Genomic DNA, 15,134 nt, shown 5'->3' with positions numbered 1-15,134 from the left:
ACCAATGGACTGTCCCAAACCCTCATCACCACGCTGCTGTGTGACCCCACTGTGCAGGCGTCCGAGTGCAGCTGAGGCTGGCCTACCTATGTCCATTACTCACCACTAAGCAAAGAGAACCTGCTCAAGCAGAGCACACCAGCGCTGGTGGCTCTGGCCTGCTGAGACACCTTTGTTCCACACAGAGAAAGTGTCAGGTGCTCCTGCCCATTGCTTCACCAGCTGCTCTTTGACAACGCATTCTTCCACATCACTGTATACCATGCTCAGAAATAAAACTGACATTATCCCACCCAGTCTGGCCTGCCTGTGTCCTTTTGAACCCAAGCCACCAAGCCAGGAGTGACCTCCCTCAGTGCCCTAGGCATGCTGGGCATCCTGGCCGGCCCAATAGCAACATTAGGTGGGCTCACTATCTGCTTGAGATAAAATTAAAGGATAGCTAAGAACTGCCTTGGGCTTCACGCATTTTGCTTGTGGCAGGGGCAGTTTGGGGATATTTAGTGCTCCCAAGTGGCTCAAACCTGGGTGGGTGGGGAGGGGTTCGTAGGATTCTGGATGGTCTGGGGTAGCAAAGGCCGTGCTGCATGAAGAGGATGGAACCTGCCCCAGGCTCCCAGGTTTGTTCCTGTCCCCATTGCAGGAGCAGGGTGAAAAGCTGGTGCACCAGCTCCCACACGTGCACTGCTGGCATGTGGTGTGACGTACGAGGGAGCTCTGTGGTCTGATACCCGTCCCTGCCTAGGGATGGAGGCTGCCTCTCCCTACATCTCAGCCCCAGCTGGGGCACATCTCAATAGCCCCGTCTTGTCTAACAGCAAACCTAATCTGTGAGCCCATCCCTGGACACACATCACTCAACCGCACTAGAACCGGAGCCCCCCAACAGTGCTCGCAGGAGGCATTTGGGGGAGGGAGAAGATGGCACGTTGAACTGTGGTGCTGGCATAATCCAATGGTGTCACAGAGAAGCTAGAAGGAGGGTGCAGGGGCAGAGTTGCCTGCAGATGCAATTGTCATTGGAATGGCAGCGTGCCCCCTGGATTGGGTGAGTCTCACCCTGCCCAGCCCTGCTCCCTGGGCCACTACGCTGCCTCCGTGATCTCGCCCGTGGCAAGAGGCCTGCCAGAGGAAAGCATAGCATCACTGTTGCTGGAAGTACCCAGAGACAGGATGGGCAGTGAATAAGGATGCTAGGGGAATTTGCAAGCACACTTGACTATTGCTAGTTAGCTACAATGGATGGGTCGCAGCAAGTCTGCAGTGATAAGGAGAGGCCACCAGGTGGCAGCAAAGCTGAATGAGCATCTGCCCTTGTTTCCCCTCCCCCTTCCCCACCCCCCAATTCCTTTGGGTTAAATCTGCTGCTCCCTGTGTGAATGGTCAGTGTCAGAGCCCCACACGGGGGATGGGCAGATACAGGAATCTCATCTACACTAGGGAAATAATCCCCCACTGTCGCTGGGGTGAGTTCCACCGGGAGCCCCAGAGTGCATAGGCCACCAGGTCAATTGAGCCAGGGGTGGATTTGAACCCGCATCAGTAGCTAGGGAAAAGCGTTGCCCAGTGTCCCTAGCGGCGGAAGGCTGGAGCTGAGCTGTCTGAAATGCACAGATCTTCTGGCTGGGCTGGGTAGGGGCCAGGGACCACCAGGCGGCTCAGAGCTGGCAGGCATGAGACTCTCAACCAGGGATGGCAGCATGTATGTTTCCAATATGGGGGAGGGGGCCTTTCCTGCTCTCTCTCCTCCTACAAACTGGCCTGAGAAGGCTCCTCAAGAGGGGCTTGTGAACTGGAGAAACAACCCCCTCCCCCTCCCGACCTTGATATTATTACACAGATGTGAGTCTAAATAAGAGCCCATATTTATAAGAGCAGTGGGATGCTTCACAAAACTCCAGGCCTGCACCTTGCTGTGCAGTGCTATCCCACAGCCCGGACATGCATGGGAGCCACTCTTCCTGACCACAGCTGGTGAGCAGCTTAGGCCTAAACTGTAAAATTTGTGTCCTCTTGTAATTTGATTCTCATTGCTGGCCCTGCAGATACTATTCTTACTCCTCTAACTCGTTTGTGGACTGTACTGTTTGCCACCATAATATCCTGTAGCAACAAGTTCCGCAGATTTTATTTTGCCCTTCATTTGAATTCTAGAGTAAACTCCTTGGGGCAGGGGACCTTTTCTGGCTCTGTGTTTTGTGAAGTACTCTGTGCTCCAAAAATAATGATAATAAATCAGAAGCACATAACAGAGTATTTCCCTGTATTATCATAAATGGGTTGCTTTTTGATTTTAATCAAATACCCCTTTGCCCTGGCATTATTGGAGAAAGTCTCTAGCTTCCCTTCTCTAGTGCCTGCATTCATTTGTATCCCCCACTAGGGCATTTAGCACTTCCCTGGCACTGTCCGGCTTTGAATTGCTGTACAATTGCTAATGCCGCCTTATATACTGGCATGTTTCTGCATTTGTGTGTAAATGCCTTACCTGGGTGCAAACATATGGCTTTGTATGCGTGAACATGAGTGTGTGTGTGTGTGTGTGTGTGTGTGTGTGCGCGCGTGCGCTCTTAACGGTCTGGAGTTTGCCTCGCCAGGGTCTGTGCTGCCTCCGCCCCCTTTCTCAGCCAGAAATAAATGTCTGATGTAACATGGATTAGGACCGAGGAATCTCAGCGATGGTCCAGGCTGAGTGCGAGCAGGGCACAGAGGGGGTAAGAAAGACACAGGGGCTACTGGCAAACACTGGGCCCTGGGGTAGGTTTGTGAAAGCTGTTAAGGAATCCCAGGGTCAGGCCTAATCCCTGGGCCGAGCAGGTGCAGCAGGAAAGCGCCTTTCATCTAACAACATCGCAGCAAGACAGAGTCCGAGGAGTCACACAGGTAGGAAGAGCTTGCCTCTGAACTCGGGAGGTGAAGGGGACTAGCACGGGACGGGGAGAATTGCTCCATTCAGAAGCAGCAGGAAGAAACTCAGCACCAGCATTCTGGCGTTTGACCTCCACTGAGGAGCAGGCTAGCTCCCCCCACTGCTTGTTAGCTCAGACTCACTGAGGGGCTGGAACCTGGAGAGTTAATAGTTAGGGCCCTACCAAAGTCAGGGTCCATTTTGGTCAATTTCACTGTTATAGGATTTTTAAAATTGTAAATTTCATGATTTTGCCTATTTAAATCTGACATTTCACACTGTAATTCTAGGGGTCCTGACCCAAAAAAGAGTTGTGGGGGTGGCCACAAAGTTATTGTGTGTGTGGGGGGGGGAGTTGCGGTACTGCTGCCCCTGCTGCAGCTGCTGGCAGCAGCCCTGCCTTCAGAGCTGGGTGGCCAGAGAGTGGCAGCTGCTGGTCGGGAGCCCAGCTCTGAAGTCAGAACCGCCGCCAGCAGCAGTAAGGGTGGCCTGATGTGGTATTGGCGGGGGGCTGCCTTCAGAGGTGGCCGCCCGGCCAACAGCCACTGCTCTTCGGATGCTCAGCTCTGAAGGCAGCACAGAAGTAAGGGTGGCAATACCTCAACCCCCCCTAAAATAACCTTGCAACCCCCCACCCCCGCAACTCTCTTTTGGGTCAAGACCCCCAGTTTGAGAAACGCTGGTCTCCCCCATGAAAGCTGTATAGCATAGGGGGAGGTGGTTAGGTGCATTCAGCTTGGCTCTGAGGAACCCCCTTATGGGGGCTAGCAAAGCAGGCATTGCAGCTCTCAGGGAGCCGCTGCTGTGGGCAAGACGGGCAGCAACCCAGGACATGGGAGCTGGGGGTGGAGCGCGCAGTGCTGTGGAGTTGTTGGCTACATTACAGAGAAATGACTACTCATATGGGACTCCCCATGCACGGATAGGCCAATGGGCCATCTCACCCCATACCCTGCCTCCCACAGTGGCTCATACTGGATGCTTCAGAGACTAACACCCCCAGAATGGCCCCAGTTGCATTGGAGGGGAAGTTTGTTCCTGCACCCAGCTGGTGATCAGCTTATACCCTGGAGCATGAGGTGTCTTGTAATGTTTCCTTACTAGTGCTGCCGCAGGGGCTAATCTTATCCGTGGCTGTGCATTTGACCTGGTGAAAATGGGATATTTGCCTCCATAATACCCTGCAGCAGTGAGTTCCGCAGGCTGTGGCGAGCAAAGCATTTCCTGTCAGTTGCTTGACATTTGCTGCCGTTTAATTCCTTGGAGTTCTTGGTTAATGGGGGCAGGGTGAATAGGAGCTCTCTCAGGTCCGTCGGCTGGGCTCTGAAGGAGCAATGGCAAGCCCACACACCAGTGCTTGGCGACACTAGAAATGGGGAGTGGAACATGAACCCACTCTGAGTCCAGAGATCTTGCCAGGCAAGGACCCTGCATGACTGCGGGTGGGGAGGCCAGTTCACCCTTTCACGCTGTGCTAGGGGTGGGGAAGCTGTGTGTCCTCTGATCGTTGGGTGGGGTGGGGATCCAGGCTGTATTGAAAGCGAGGACAAAACTCCCATTGACTTCAGTGGGATGAAGATTTCACCCTGGGTCACCGAGTCCTAGAGGAGCTGCCATGTATCCGGAATGTCAACTCCCCCCTTCCCTGTACAAGCAGCCCCTGTTATGGCTGTAGCAGAGTCTCTTGCTAGGAATGCTGCTGCACCTGCAGGGCCTTAAAGTCCCATCAGACTCTCCTAAGGGGAGCCCAGCATCTCCCAGCTTGCTGAGACCATCCTCCCAAGAACCACCAGGCACCGTCCTCTTTTCCCAAAGGATCAGAGTTACAACTCCCTGCTCTACCGAGGGCAGGAGCTTAAAATAGACCGTGGCTAAACGGGAGCTCAGGGAGCCGCGAGGAGCAGACATGGTCTCTACAGTGAAACCCACAAAGCAGAGCAAGGTGCTGCTAACTTGGCCTGCTGCCCCGTTCAGGCAGCGGGACCCCATCCATTTGTGTACCACACGGGGGGATATAGATACTTAATCCTGCCTCAGTGCAGCAGGATGGACTAGAGAACTCTTGAGATCCCTTCTAGCCCGACACTTTGATGAGTCTGTGATTCTACGGTGGTGGTGTGGGGGGAGGAATGAGATGGAGACTATTTTTTTCCTCTTTAAAGAAGTGCCCAGAGAGGCAAACAGAGCAAAAGTGACTGATTTGAGCTTCTTCTTGGCTTCAGGAGGGTACAAGTTAAAAGGCTTAGATGGCACAGGCAACCTTAGAAATATGATTGATCGATCAAATCATAGATCCTTGTTCTGCCCATGTTCCAAGCACTGGTTTTGTTCCATGACTCAGGGCAGAATACAGCGCTAAAATACATATAAGGAAACATGCAACATTTTCATTGGCTTGTGAAACTCACCATTGCAAGGCATGAAGTCACACACTTCAGCAAAATTAAACATAAAGGAGCAGACGTTTATGAATAAACGTGGCACCAGCCAGCTAATCTAGCAGTCACAAGGGCTCTTGCTTCAGGCCCTAAGCAGAGGGGTAGCTGAGCTCAGAAAGCTCAGTATACAACGCAGTGCAGCTTTAATTTGTATATTTTGAATAGCGTCTTTCATACAAGACAGCCCCCCACAGTGCTTGGCAGAGTTTAATGCAGGCCGGTGCATTGTATTAGGGACAGAGAGCCTTGGTGTAAAATCTTGGCCTAGGGAATACATGAAGTGGCTCAATCATCAAGCCAGCAATGGAGGGCAGAATTAAGAGGCGTGAGCAGGGAGCAAATAGATTTCAGATTGTGAGTTGCTGCAGGAGACGGCACCCGATGGCAGGAGCTGCGGAGGAGAAGGCTCTCGCACCAGCAATGGCAAAGCGTGTGAAGGGTTGGCGAGAAGCTAGTCCAAGAACAGTGGGGAGAAGGGGGAGGAGAGCATAGAGGGCCAGGATGTGGTCATTTTGAACAGCTCTATAGTGCTAGAGACATGAAGGGCTGGTCCTGAAATGAATGGGAGATGTTTGCAGTGAAGTTGGGGTGATGTGGGGGCATGATACAGTTCCTATGACCATAAAGGGGAAGAGAAACCCCCTTTTTCCAGCTGCATTCTCTCTGGTTTTGTGCTTATTTTCCAAAAGGGAGCAAAGCTGGGCCCCAGGGTAACCATTTGCAAAAAGCAATCACACAAACCTCAGAACTCCACCTGGGATCAGTTCTTACCAGGGAGGGGGCAAGTGGCACACTGGGGGTAACGTGTGAGCAGGAGTGGTGCCAGGGTTTCTGGCATCCTAGGCAGAATTCGGAGGAGCGGCATTTTGTGTGCTCCCCACGGGGTGGCGGGAGCTTCTGGTTCCACGCCCATCGTGCCGCTGAAGAAGGACCCTCGGCCGAAATGCCGCAGGCGACAGTGGCAGTCATTGAGCTGCTCAATTGCCTGCCGCTGTTTTCCGCAGCACGTCGGCAGAAGGTCCTTCTTCGGCAGCACGATGGGAGTGGAACCGGAAGCCCCCATGAACCCCGTGGGGAGCGCACAAAATGCCGCCCCCCCCCCCAAATCCTGGCGCCTTAGGCGACCACCTAGGGTCGCCTAATGGACGCGCCAGCCCTGCATGTGAGTAGCAGCCAGGATCTGCCCTGATGTGTCAGCCTTGCTGGGCTTCTGCTTCTTTTCCAGGTGAGAAGATGTTCCCAATTATGCATTCGGACCACACCCGAGAGAGAAAAAGGCAGACGATGGCCATCCTGAGGGAAATGGCGGGAGATGGTAAGAGATGCCTTGTGCTAACCTGACTTACGGAGTAGCCCCAGGTTGCCACATGCAATCCATGGGGGCTGAGCCAGTTCCCATTGAAGACACTGGCAAAAATCCCCTGGACTTCAGGGGTACTAATGTTATTGGTCTTCTCCTTGGACTTTCCAAACGAATGGTACATTGTCAATTTACACTAATGAGGCCCATACCCCAGATCGCTAGAGGTTATTCTGAGCCCTTCTCGGCACCAGGATCCCCTTACTATCCTCCCTTTTCATTCCCCCCACAAGGCCCCCTGGTCCCCACCTCTTTGCCTGGATGTGTCTCCCATCAGTTCAGTTTCTGACCCAGCCTGATGGGCACTGCAGAGTTATGCCAGATGTTCGTCACTCCTAGGGGCTGAGTCAACCAAACCCTCTCCTCACCTCTCCCCAGAGCGAGGTTCTGCTGGCTCCCCATGCACAGCCACTGCCCCCTCACTGAGCCTAACCCCCTATTGCAACACCTGTGCTTTCACTGCCCTGCTGTGTGTGTGTCCTCAGTCCCCCAACTGGACCTGGGGAAGAAGGTCAGCGTTCCCCAGGAGCTGATGGTGGAAGAGCTGTCTCTGCAGACAAACAGGGGCTCCAAGCTGTTCCAACAGAGACAGAAGCGGGTGCAGAAGTTCATCCTGGAGCATCCTACTGGCTACAGAGCCGTGAGTCGCCTCATCGTGATGGGAACCCAAATCAGAGCTGACCCTGTTGCATCAGCATGATGGTCACGCTCTTGGCTGACAGTCTGGGGACTGAACCAGGGACCTCCAGAGCTATACTAAAGCTGGTCCTCTAGATCGGCATGGAGGGGGAGCTGTAACACTCACGCGTTACGCCAGCGCCCTGGCCTACCTCCCTCGCCCTTTGCCGGGGTACATGGGAGAGCATCACTTGAGAAGGCCCCCTGAAAGGCCGGGCACTTCTTAGCCCAGGATATGGGGATCCCTGAGTTAACAGGAAGCCCTGCGCAGTTATTGTAACCGCATGTTTTAACGGGAAGGAGTGTGAGGGGGAGGCAGCTATCTTTGTTGTGGGCCCTTGCGCCATGAGCTGTGAGGAGAGCCGGGCTGTCACCACCGGGCACTGCCAGCTGCCGTGGCCAATTTCTGTGGAAACAATCTGCTTGGCAGAGCCAGGAAACCGGGCTCCGAAACCATGTGCGTCGCCAGCCCCTAAGCTGATGGCACGCTCCTGGCACTGGAGCTGCGTGTGGGGCCTGCTCCCCTCAGAGAGTGACGTCACTCTCCCTGCCCTCCACAGAGCTCAACCAGGATGGCAGCAGGCGGCTCGCCCGGTGCGGCTGAGGGGGACCTGGCGGGAAGACCGGACGCTTGGCTGGTGAGTGTCCCTGGGCTGGCCAGTTGGGCTGGAGCTGTTACTGAAGTAGCCTCATTGGCAGTTCTAGGTCAGTGCTTTGCCTGCGTTCACTGAGCAGGGACATGCTGGGAAGGGCCGTGAGGGGGCTGGCAGGCTGCTGTTACCCCTGCAGCAGGGTGCTTGCATGCTCTTTGCATCAAGGCACTTCGGAAAGTGGCCCTCTGGGGCCTGCTCTGCATGCTGAGAGATGAAGGTAAGCGTATTTCACCCTGATTTCATTTTCTCCTTCTTTCTGAGTGAGGCAGGAGCCCCGCGGGCCCAACCTCCATAAGTATCCTTCCATGGCTGGAGGCCTGGGTTGACAATCTCACGGGGGCAGGCAAAAGTGAAGCAAGGTGGTAGTTTTCCTCCAAGATGCTAGCGGTTCATCACAAATTCACCATGCAAGTGGCTTGGAAAGGACCAAAGATAAGAAAACAAGAGGCCAGTAGGTCGTCCCTGAGGGCCACTGGTGGAATCGTATGAGGTTCTGGGGCTAGCAGAGCAGAGGATGCTGCAGCAATGCATTAAGGCACACTAGCAGAAGTGCATGTGGGGAGTTTCTGCACTGCACCTGGCCATGCCCTGCCTGGCTCTAGCTAGTGCAATATACTCTTCTCATCCCTGAGCAAAAAAGTGATCACCCTTCAGGAGACGTGACTAAGTCTCCTTCCCTGCCCTTTGCTACTCCATCTTCTCCACAAGACCTTCCCTCGGTTGTCAGGGGCAAAGCGGAGCAGACGTCGCCTGGTGCCCTGTCCACAGCCTTCTCCTATTGCTCTTTCCTCTCTAGTCTGCCCAAGGCCAGGAGAACTGTCGTACTGAGCATCACGTGGCAGCAGCAGGCCAGGGGACCCCTCCCAAAGTGCCCAAGAAGACAAACAAAGTCATACAAATGAGTAAAGCCCTCAATCCCGAGGCCCTGGCCCCAGGTAAGGAGTTGCCCACAGAAAAACACCACCACGACCAAGCTACGACAGTGAAGTAATGAGGAGCCAGACCTGCAGACCTTGTTATCGATAGAAGGCGTGTGGCCCTCATGATTCCCAGTGGCAGAACATGAGGACCCTACCCGTAGCCAATCAGGGAACAGCCATCCCATGTGGCAAGGAAAGCCTCCTTTCCCCTCCCCCTTACCCCCACAGATGTCACTTGCAGAGAGGTAGCCTAGTCACTACAGCTGGCTGGGCATTGTCTGCCAAAGTGTTTTTTCAATGGAAAAAGAGTTGGTGTTTTGGATAAAAAAATGATTTTTTTTAAATGAATACATTTTTGCCAATGTTATTCAGGTATTTGTCAAAAAAAACCCAGAAAACACCCCAACAATCTGAAATGTCGGTGATAGGACAAAAGAAACATTTTGATAAAAAGAAAAAAATTAGTTTTTCTCTACATTTTTCATGGGAAAAAAACATGTCCTGGCCAGCTCCACTGCTCTCCCAGCCCTTCCCAGGGGATGGGAAAGGTCCTGTCCACACGAGGACAGTCCCGGGCAGGCCTGACAATCCAGTGCAGCTGGCTGGCTGCTGCCTTGCAGGTCTGCTGTAGTAACAAAAGCCTTGTCTCCCAAACGCAGGCTACTCCGGACCGCTGAAGGAAGTCCCACCAGAGAAGTTCAACTTCACTGCCATCCCCAAGGGCTACTGTTCCCCTTGGCAGGAATTCCTCTTCAGTGAGGACTACCGGATGGAGAACAAGAGCCAGCTGCCTGAACTGCCCAGGAAACCCAGCCACTTCGAGTTGAGGAGCTTCAACAGGTAATGGTCACCTGATACATCCACCATGTTTGCTGTGATATGCTGGGGATTCTGAGCTGATGGAGGACTCGGCCTGGGGCACAGGTCAGGCTTGAGGATGAAAAGGTGGCTGGAGACCTTGCTAAGAGCTGCTATTTGCAATTTTTCTTGCAACTCCATTTTAGTTGCTTGTTGTAGCAACCGCCCCGGGAAAGGCTGGGCAGGACAGGGGTCTTGTGCAGCACAAAACTGAGATGGGGCACCCTGGACTTCTCTGCAACAGGACACAAACAGCTGATCAGTGGCCAGCCCCGAATGGAACCAGTGAGGCTGGTGGGTGCCGAGCACCCTGTTTTTTTTCCATGGGTGCTTGAGTCATGGAGCAACCACAGAGTTGGCGCCTATGCTCAGAGCAGTCTCCGTTCCACACCTGTTAGGCCATGCCCACACTAAGTGACAGCTCATGTGCTATGCTAGTTTTCACAAGGTGACAGATAGCTGCAGAAGCAGCTAGGACACTAGGTTAATCCTTATGCAAGGTGCTAAAAAGTCACCTGATTCCTTCCAGCCATACACTGGAGACTGAACTCTCACACTACTTCTACCAGTTGCTGCAGCAAAGGGTGCAGCCCCAGGCACTCTGTGCAAGAGTTAATCTTCCTCTTTGTTATGCTTCCTCAGATCCGAGAAGTTAAAGTAGGGCTGGGTTTGTAAAGTACTAGGATGGGAGACTGCCAAGGGAATCCTATGTTCTGCAGACAGCAGGAGTGGGGTTCCAGTAGAGGCGTTCTCACTTCTCAGTCAGTAGAGAACAAGGTACCTAGCGTGAAGTTGAGGACACCGAGGCCCTGACCCCTTCTGGTCATTGAGGATCCAAAAATCCCTTTTCATGAGCATATGTCTCAGGTTCACCCTGGTCCCCCGGCCAAACTGCTGTTTGGATAATTACAACCTGCCTAGCTGAATTCTTGCTACAGTTTCAGATGGATGCGGACTTCCTCCTCACTTCTTGCCCTAGGCTGCTGTGCAATGTCAGTGGGCCATTAACACGATGCCTTATTCGAACCCTGAGGTGGCCACATTTGAGTCATGCAGGAAGTTATGGAGATGAAAGGTGTTGTATAAATGTAAGATATTAGTGAGGGACTCGCCAACCCCTTCCCGCACCAGACCCAGGTAACTAGCAGGGAGCACAGGAGCCAGCTAGCAGAAAGCAAGGCCATGGTGGAAGTGATGCTGCCAGCCAGAAGCAAAGGGTGGAAAAGCCAAGGGGTTTCTATTGTGATTTCTTTACCACCCAACGTATTCAAATATTTAGAATGTTTCCTGTCCCCAGCTCCATCAGGCATACGCTGTAGAGGGATGGGGGAGGTGCTGAAGTCACTTGTTCTTTAGTTTCTTGGGCTGGTCATGTTTTTCGGCTGGGTCATGTTTCTCGGCCATTGGCTCAGTATTTATTTCTGGACAGAAACTCAAAACGGGCATGTTTCTATATGCCTAGCTTCACCCTGTGTTATTTCCCCTCTGAACTGCTGCTCTTCTATTTAAAGTCCTAAACTGATATTTAATACAGCTAGATGCTAATTTAGTGCCAAGTCTCTCACCTCCATTTTAATTCCTCAGTGAGGCACAAAGTGCCAGGAAGCTGAATTTACAGACGTCAGATTTAAACTGAGTTAAAAAAACACATGATCCTTGTGGATCTAAGGTCCTGATTTTGAAAATCACCTCTTTTAATTTGATCATCCTCCCCACCCCAAACAAATCCAACCCAAAGCTGTTAGGAAAACGCTGCCTTTTGTATTAAGTGAGAAGCCAGAAATCCTGCCTATGAAGCAAGATGAACCCTGGAGTATTTCACATTTGTAATAGACCAGTGGAAAGTTCATGACCTCTCCAATGACTGAATTCAAGCAGGCTGGTTTATTTACAAAATGCAGAGGAGTGATGAAAGACCTTGAAGAGACTGGCAGAGATGATACCTGCCCTACGTGAGCTGTAACGCAAGGCTCTGAGAACGACCTTGCCACATACTCCTTGGGGGAACTGAGCATTTCTGGAACAAGCCGCCATCATCCACACTTCCCCCAGAAGTGGGGCTCAGAGGTGCAATCCCTGGGGTGCTGCTGAGAGACATGATGCCATGTTACTTCAGTAACGGATTAGAGAATGTAACAGAGCCTGCTTTCGAAAGCAGACATTTGCAGATACATCCCCCCAGTCAGCCTTTACTGCTGCACCCAAAACAGTTCTCTGCCTTAAACGAAGGCCTAATATTCAGCACAACCCTAGCTGCTCCACGGGAATACACCTCTGCCCTTCTATCATTTCTTCAGGAACAAATGACAGCTCAAGCCACTGCATGAAAGCTCCCTTTCGTCATGTTCCAAGAGAAGCTGCCCTGGTGCCGAAAGCAGGTTGATTGTTGAGAGATGTATGACAGCATTGATCATGAGGTGGTGGTAACACAGCTGCAGTCCCTTCCAGAAGGCTTTGGCTGCACATAAGAGGCTTCACTCTGCTTTACAAAGAGAGCAGAGGATAGGACTTGCTGCCCCAAGACCTTTCATGTGTGGGGTCTCTCTCATGCCTCTACTTGTTCAATACACACGTGGAGGGTGGCAGGGTTGCTAAGGGGAAGTGGGGTGGAGTAGCTGTGGGGGCTGAAACCCAGCTCTACCTTGCCATTTCAACCAAGGCTGCTGAGGTAGTGGGACAAGCAACCTTGTCTCTCTGCAGGCGTTCGGATGAGGGCCAGCTGACTGAGGCTCATTCTAGAGATGCATCTTTTGAGGGTCTGAGGGAAACAGACAGAGTAGGTGGGGATTATGGTGGCTGGAAGGAGTATAGCTGCCATTCATGACACAGGGTGGCAACTGATGGCTCTTCCTAGATGACAAGGCTGCTATTGGATGCTCAAGGAGCAGTTAGTCCCGAGTGCTTTTTCCATCCGTGGCTACCAAGAGAAGTACGCCCCCACCCCCCATGAAAATGCTAAATCTTCTTCCTTTGTGCATGCAGGACTCCTACCCCGTTTGGTGGAGTGCTGCTCAATGACATGTTCACTGTGCCTGGGTTGGAGATGGAGGCTCAGACAGACACGCCAAACAGTTTGGAGCTCGTCTGGAACAGACCCAGCTTTAACAGAGCACCCCAGGGCTGGGTACGGATTTTACCAGAGACAGAAGAGCTGTAATGTAATCTTACTCCCTTCTCTTACCCCCCAGATGCTTTAGGTTCAAACATGCTTTGTTTTAAATCGCTGGTAAGGGTATTCCTCAGCACAGCAGAAAAGGGGAGTAGAATTTTTACCCATGCACCCCGTGACGGCTCAGTGGCACAGTATGTCATTCACTTCCACACACAGCCGCCAGCAAGCTCACATCTACAGCCATTCCTGGACTATGCCGTTACAAGGTTTTCCTAGGTGTTCATTATTGTGGCAGTGGGACAAGTTGACCAGCTAAGTTCTCACTGATAAAACAGTGGGATTCCAGTAAACTTCCACATCCATCATTATACTACGGAACAAGCCGACAGGAGCAGACACATTGTCCTTGCTCCAGTGTTGTGGCAAATGGCAGAAGAGCCAGTTGTCATCACATCAAGTCACCTTGCAACGGTTCTGCTGAAACATTTAACACCAGCATTGACAGGTGGTGGCTGCTCAGAGAAATCCCAGCTGAAGGGCAGTGCTGTAGAAATGTAATGTTGGTTGAGATGGTGAGGGGGAGTAATACGGCAGTAGTAATTGGGGAATGTGGGTGAAATAAATTGCTAATGGCTTTCTGACACATAAGCAGATAGATGTAATTTCTTTTAACATGCTCACTCCGCTAAGAAACAAAAACACTGGGCTGGTGTGCGAGGCTGGCTGTCAGGCAGAAACATGTACCGCATATAAGGGAGGGGAGTGCTTGAGATCACCAATACCCCAACTGGGAGAATCAGGAACCTATGCCATTTTCCCTGCTAGTTACTGGTTGGTGTGTTACACTTCCTTTCCTACCTCTAACAACTTGCTGTATGAGGTTACACATCACGGTTTTAATATTTACACCACTTGATTACAATTATCTGTGGAGTGCCTGATGCTGCTCAGATTTTCTTTTTCACTTCAATAATAGTCAGGATCAGATCCTGCTGGTTTAAGATGCAACCCCAAAATACAATGATTCTGTAAGTACTCGCCAATCTGATCATACAAATCAATGCTTGATAAAAACATTAATGTGGTACCACTAGAGGAGAGAACATCCTACATAACAAACACCTATGGCAAGCAAGACCTTCATGCAGCACATGCAGAAAATAGTCAACAATGGTGTTTTGACCACAGCCTTTTGGATGTACACAAACACAGTATATAGAACAGAGCTATCCATCAAAGGAAGAATGCTACCAAAAAAAAATGGCAGAGCAGAACCTACGTATGTTCCGAACACTCCCACTCACCCTGGCTAATAGAAAAGCTCCAGCTCAACTATGCACTTTCTACATTTGTTTCGTTGTTTTTGTCAGATTCTGACGATAATCCTACTGTAACCTAACTATGCAAAAATGGCCATGTCTTCTTTTTTAGTGGGTGAGTAATATATATTTTTTGCATCATTGTGGTTAGGCTAGGTAAGTAATTTTGCATCCAGGCTGGTAAATGTGCAATTTTAAAAGGCTGCCTTATTTGTAAATAACATAACATACAACCGCTGTGTTTCTAATGCCAATGAGGCCATCCAGAGGGAAAGCATGCACCTCAGTTAATTACAATCTGGGGCACTCCCCCCTGCAATGCAACACTCATGTGGGGAACATTCATTCCTCTGCCTGCCCCCAGGAGCACACTTGGGCAAACTGAACAAGTAAAAGAGCCAGTCTAAGTGTTTAAAGGTTTGTGCCTGTGAAGTACTGTCCAGCTCTGAGCCCATCTCCCTCCCCTTTGCCTGTGAGGCCATGCGGGAGGCCATGTTTACATTCAGAAATCTGGTTGCAGAAAATAAATCAGCTGTATTTTAAAACTTGTCTCAGTTCAGTACTTGTCAAATTAGTGCTTGCAGAATAAAGGCAAAGATTGGCTAGAGTCAAGCCCAGTACAAGCAGGTGCTGTGCCAGCTTCCCCCCCCCCCGGAATCTGTCAATGGCTCGTCAAAAGCCTGTCCTGTAACACTCTATTCTGGGAGCTACTGAACAGCACCAAGTTGTGCTGTATTTTGATATTTTTACTGACTGAGGGCTAAACTGGAGACCAGCAACACTCCTTTCCCTCTAACCTGTGCCAGGTTTAAACCCAAGTCTCCAGAGAGGAAAGGCCAGTGCACTAACCAAGGGCACCCCCAAGAGTACTGTACTTGCCTATGCAAG

The 15,134-nt window shown here is 51.5% G+C and overlaps 1 protein-coding gene across 2 annotated transcripts; it reads left to right on the top strand.

Annotated features, from left to right (window-relative positions):
- The first annotated feature begins 2,627 nt into the window (after positions 1–2,627).
- MYOZ3 (myozenin 3) lies at positions 2,628–14,791 on the top strand. Of its 2 annotated transcripts, none has more exons than XM_050961630.1 (7): positions 2,628–2,714; positions 6,572–6,661; positions 7,192–7,346; positions 7,945–8,022; positions 8,834–8,972; positions 9,617–9,797; positions 12,798–14,791. In XM_050961630.1, exons 2-7 carry the CDS (start codon positions 6,580–6,582, stop codon positions 12,970–12,972), a joined length of 810 nt encoding a protein of 269 aa, XP_050817587.1. In that variant the 5' UTR covers positions 2,628–2,714; positions 6,572–6,579; the 3' UTR covers positions 12,973–14,791. The 2 variants fall into 2 exon arrangements, with proteins under 2 accessions (XP_050817587.1, XP_050817586.1); XM_050961629.1 differs by having other exon boundaries at positions 2,661–2,883.
- Positions 14,792–15,134: the final 343 nt, after the last annotated feature.

This window comes from Gopherus flavomarginatus, chromosome 7, assembly GCF_025201925.1.
Source record: "Gopherus flavomarginatus isolate rGopFla2 chromosome 7, rGopFla2.mat.asm, whole genome shotgun sequence".
NCBI classification, from domain to species: domain Eukaryota; kingdom Metazoa; phylum Chordata; order Testudines; family Testudinidae; genus Gopherus; species Gopherus flavomarginatus.
This window is presented reverse-complemented; position numbering and strand designations above follow the sequence as displayed.

What these genes read in the sequence shown, in the direction of transcription:
- MYOZ3 (XM_050961630.1), top strand. Translation starts at nt 6,580, where the DNA reads ATGTTCCCAATTATGCATTCGGACCACACCCGAGAGAGAAAAAGGCAG. An exon ending in GAGGGAAATGGCGGGAGATG is followed by an intron (nt 6,662 to 7,191) that starts GTAAGAGATGCC and finishes GTGTGTCCTCAG; the next exon opens with TCCCCCAACTGGACCTGGGG. An exon ending in GAAGACCGGACGCTTGGCTG is followed by an intron (nt 8,023 to 8,833) that starts GTGAGTGTCCCT and finishes TTTCCTCTCTAG; the next exon opens with TCTGCCCAAGGCCAGGAGAA.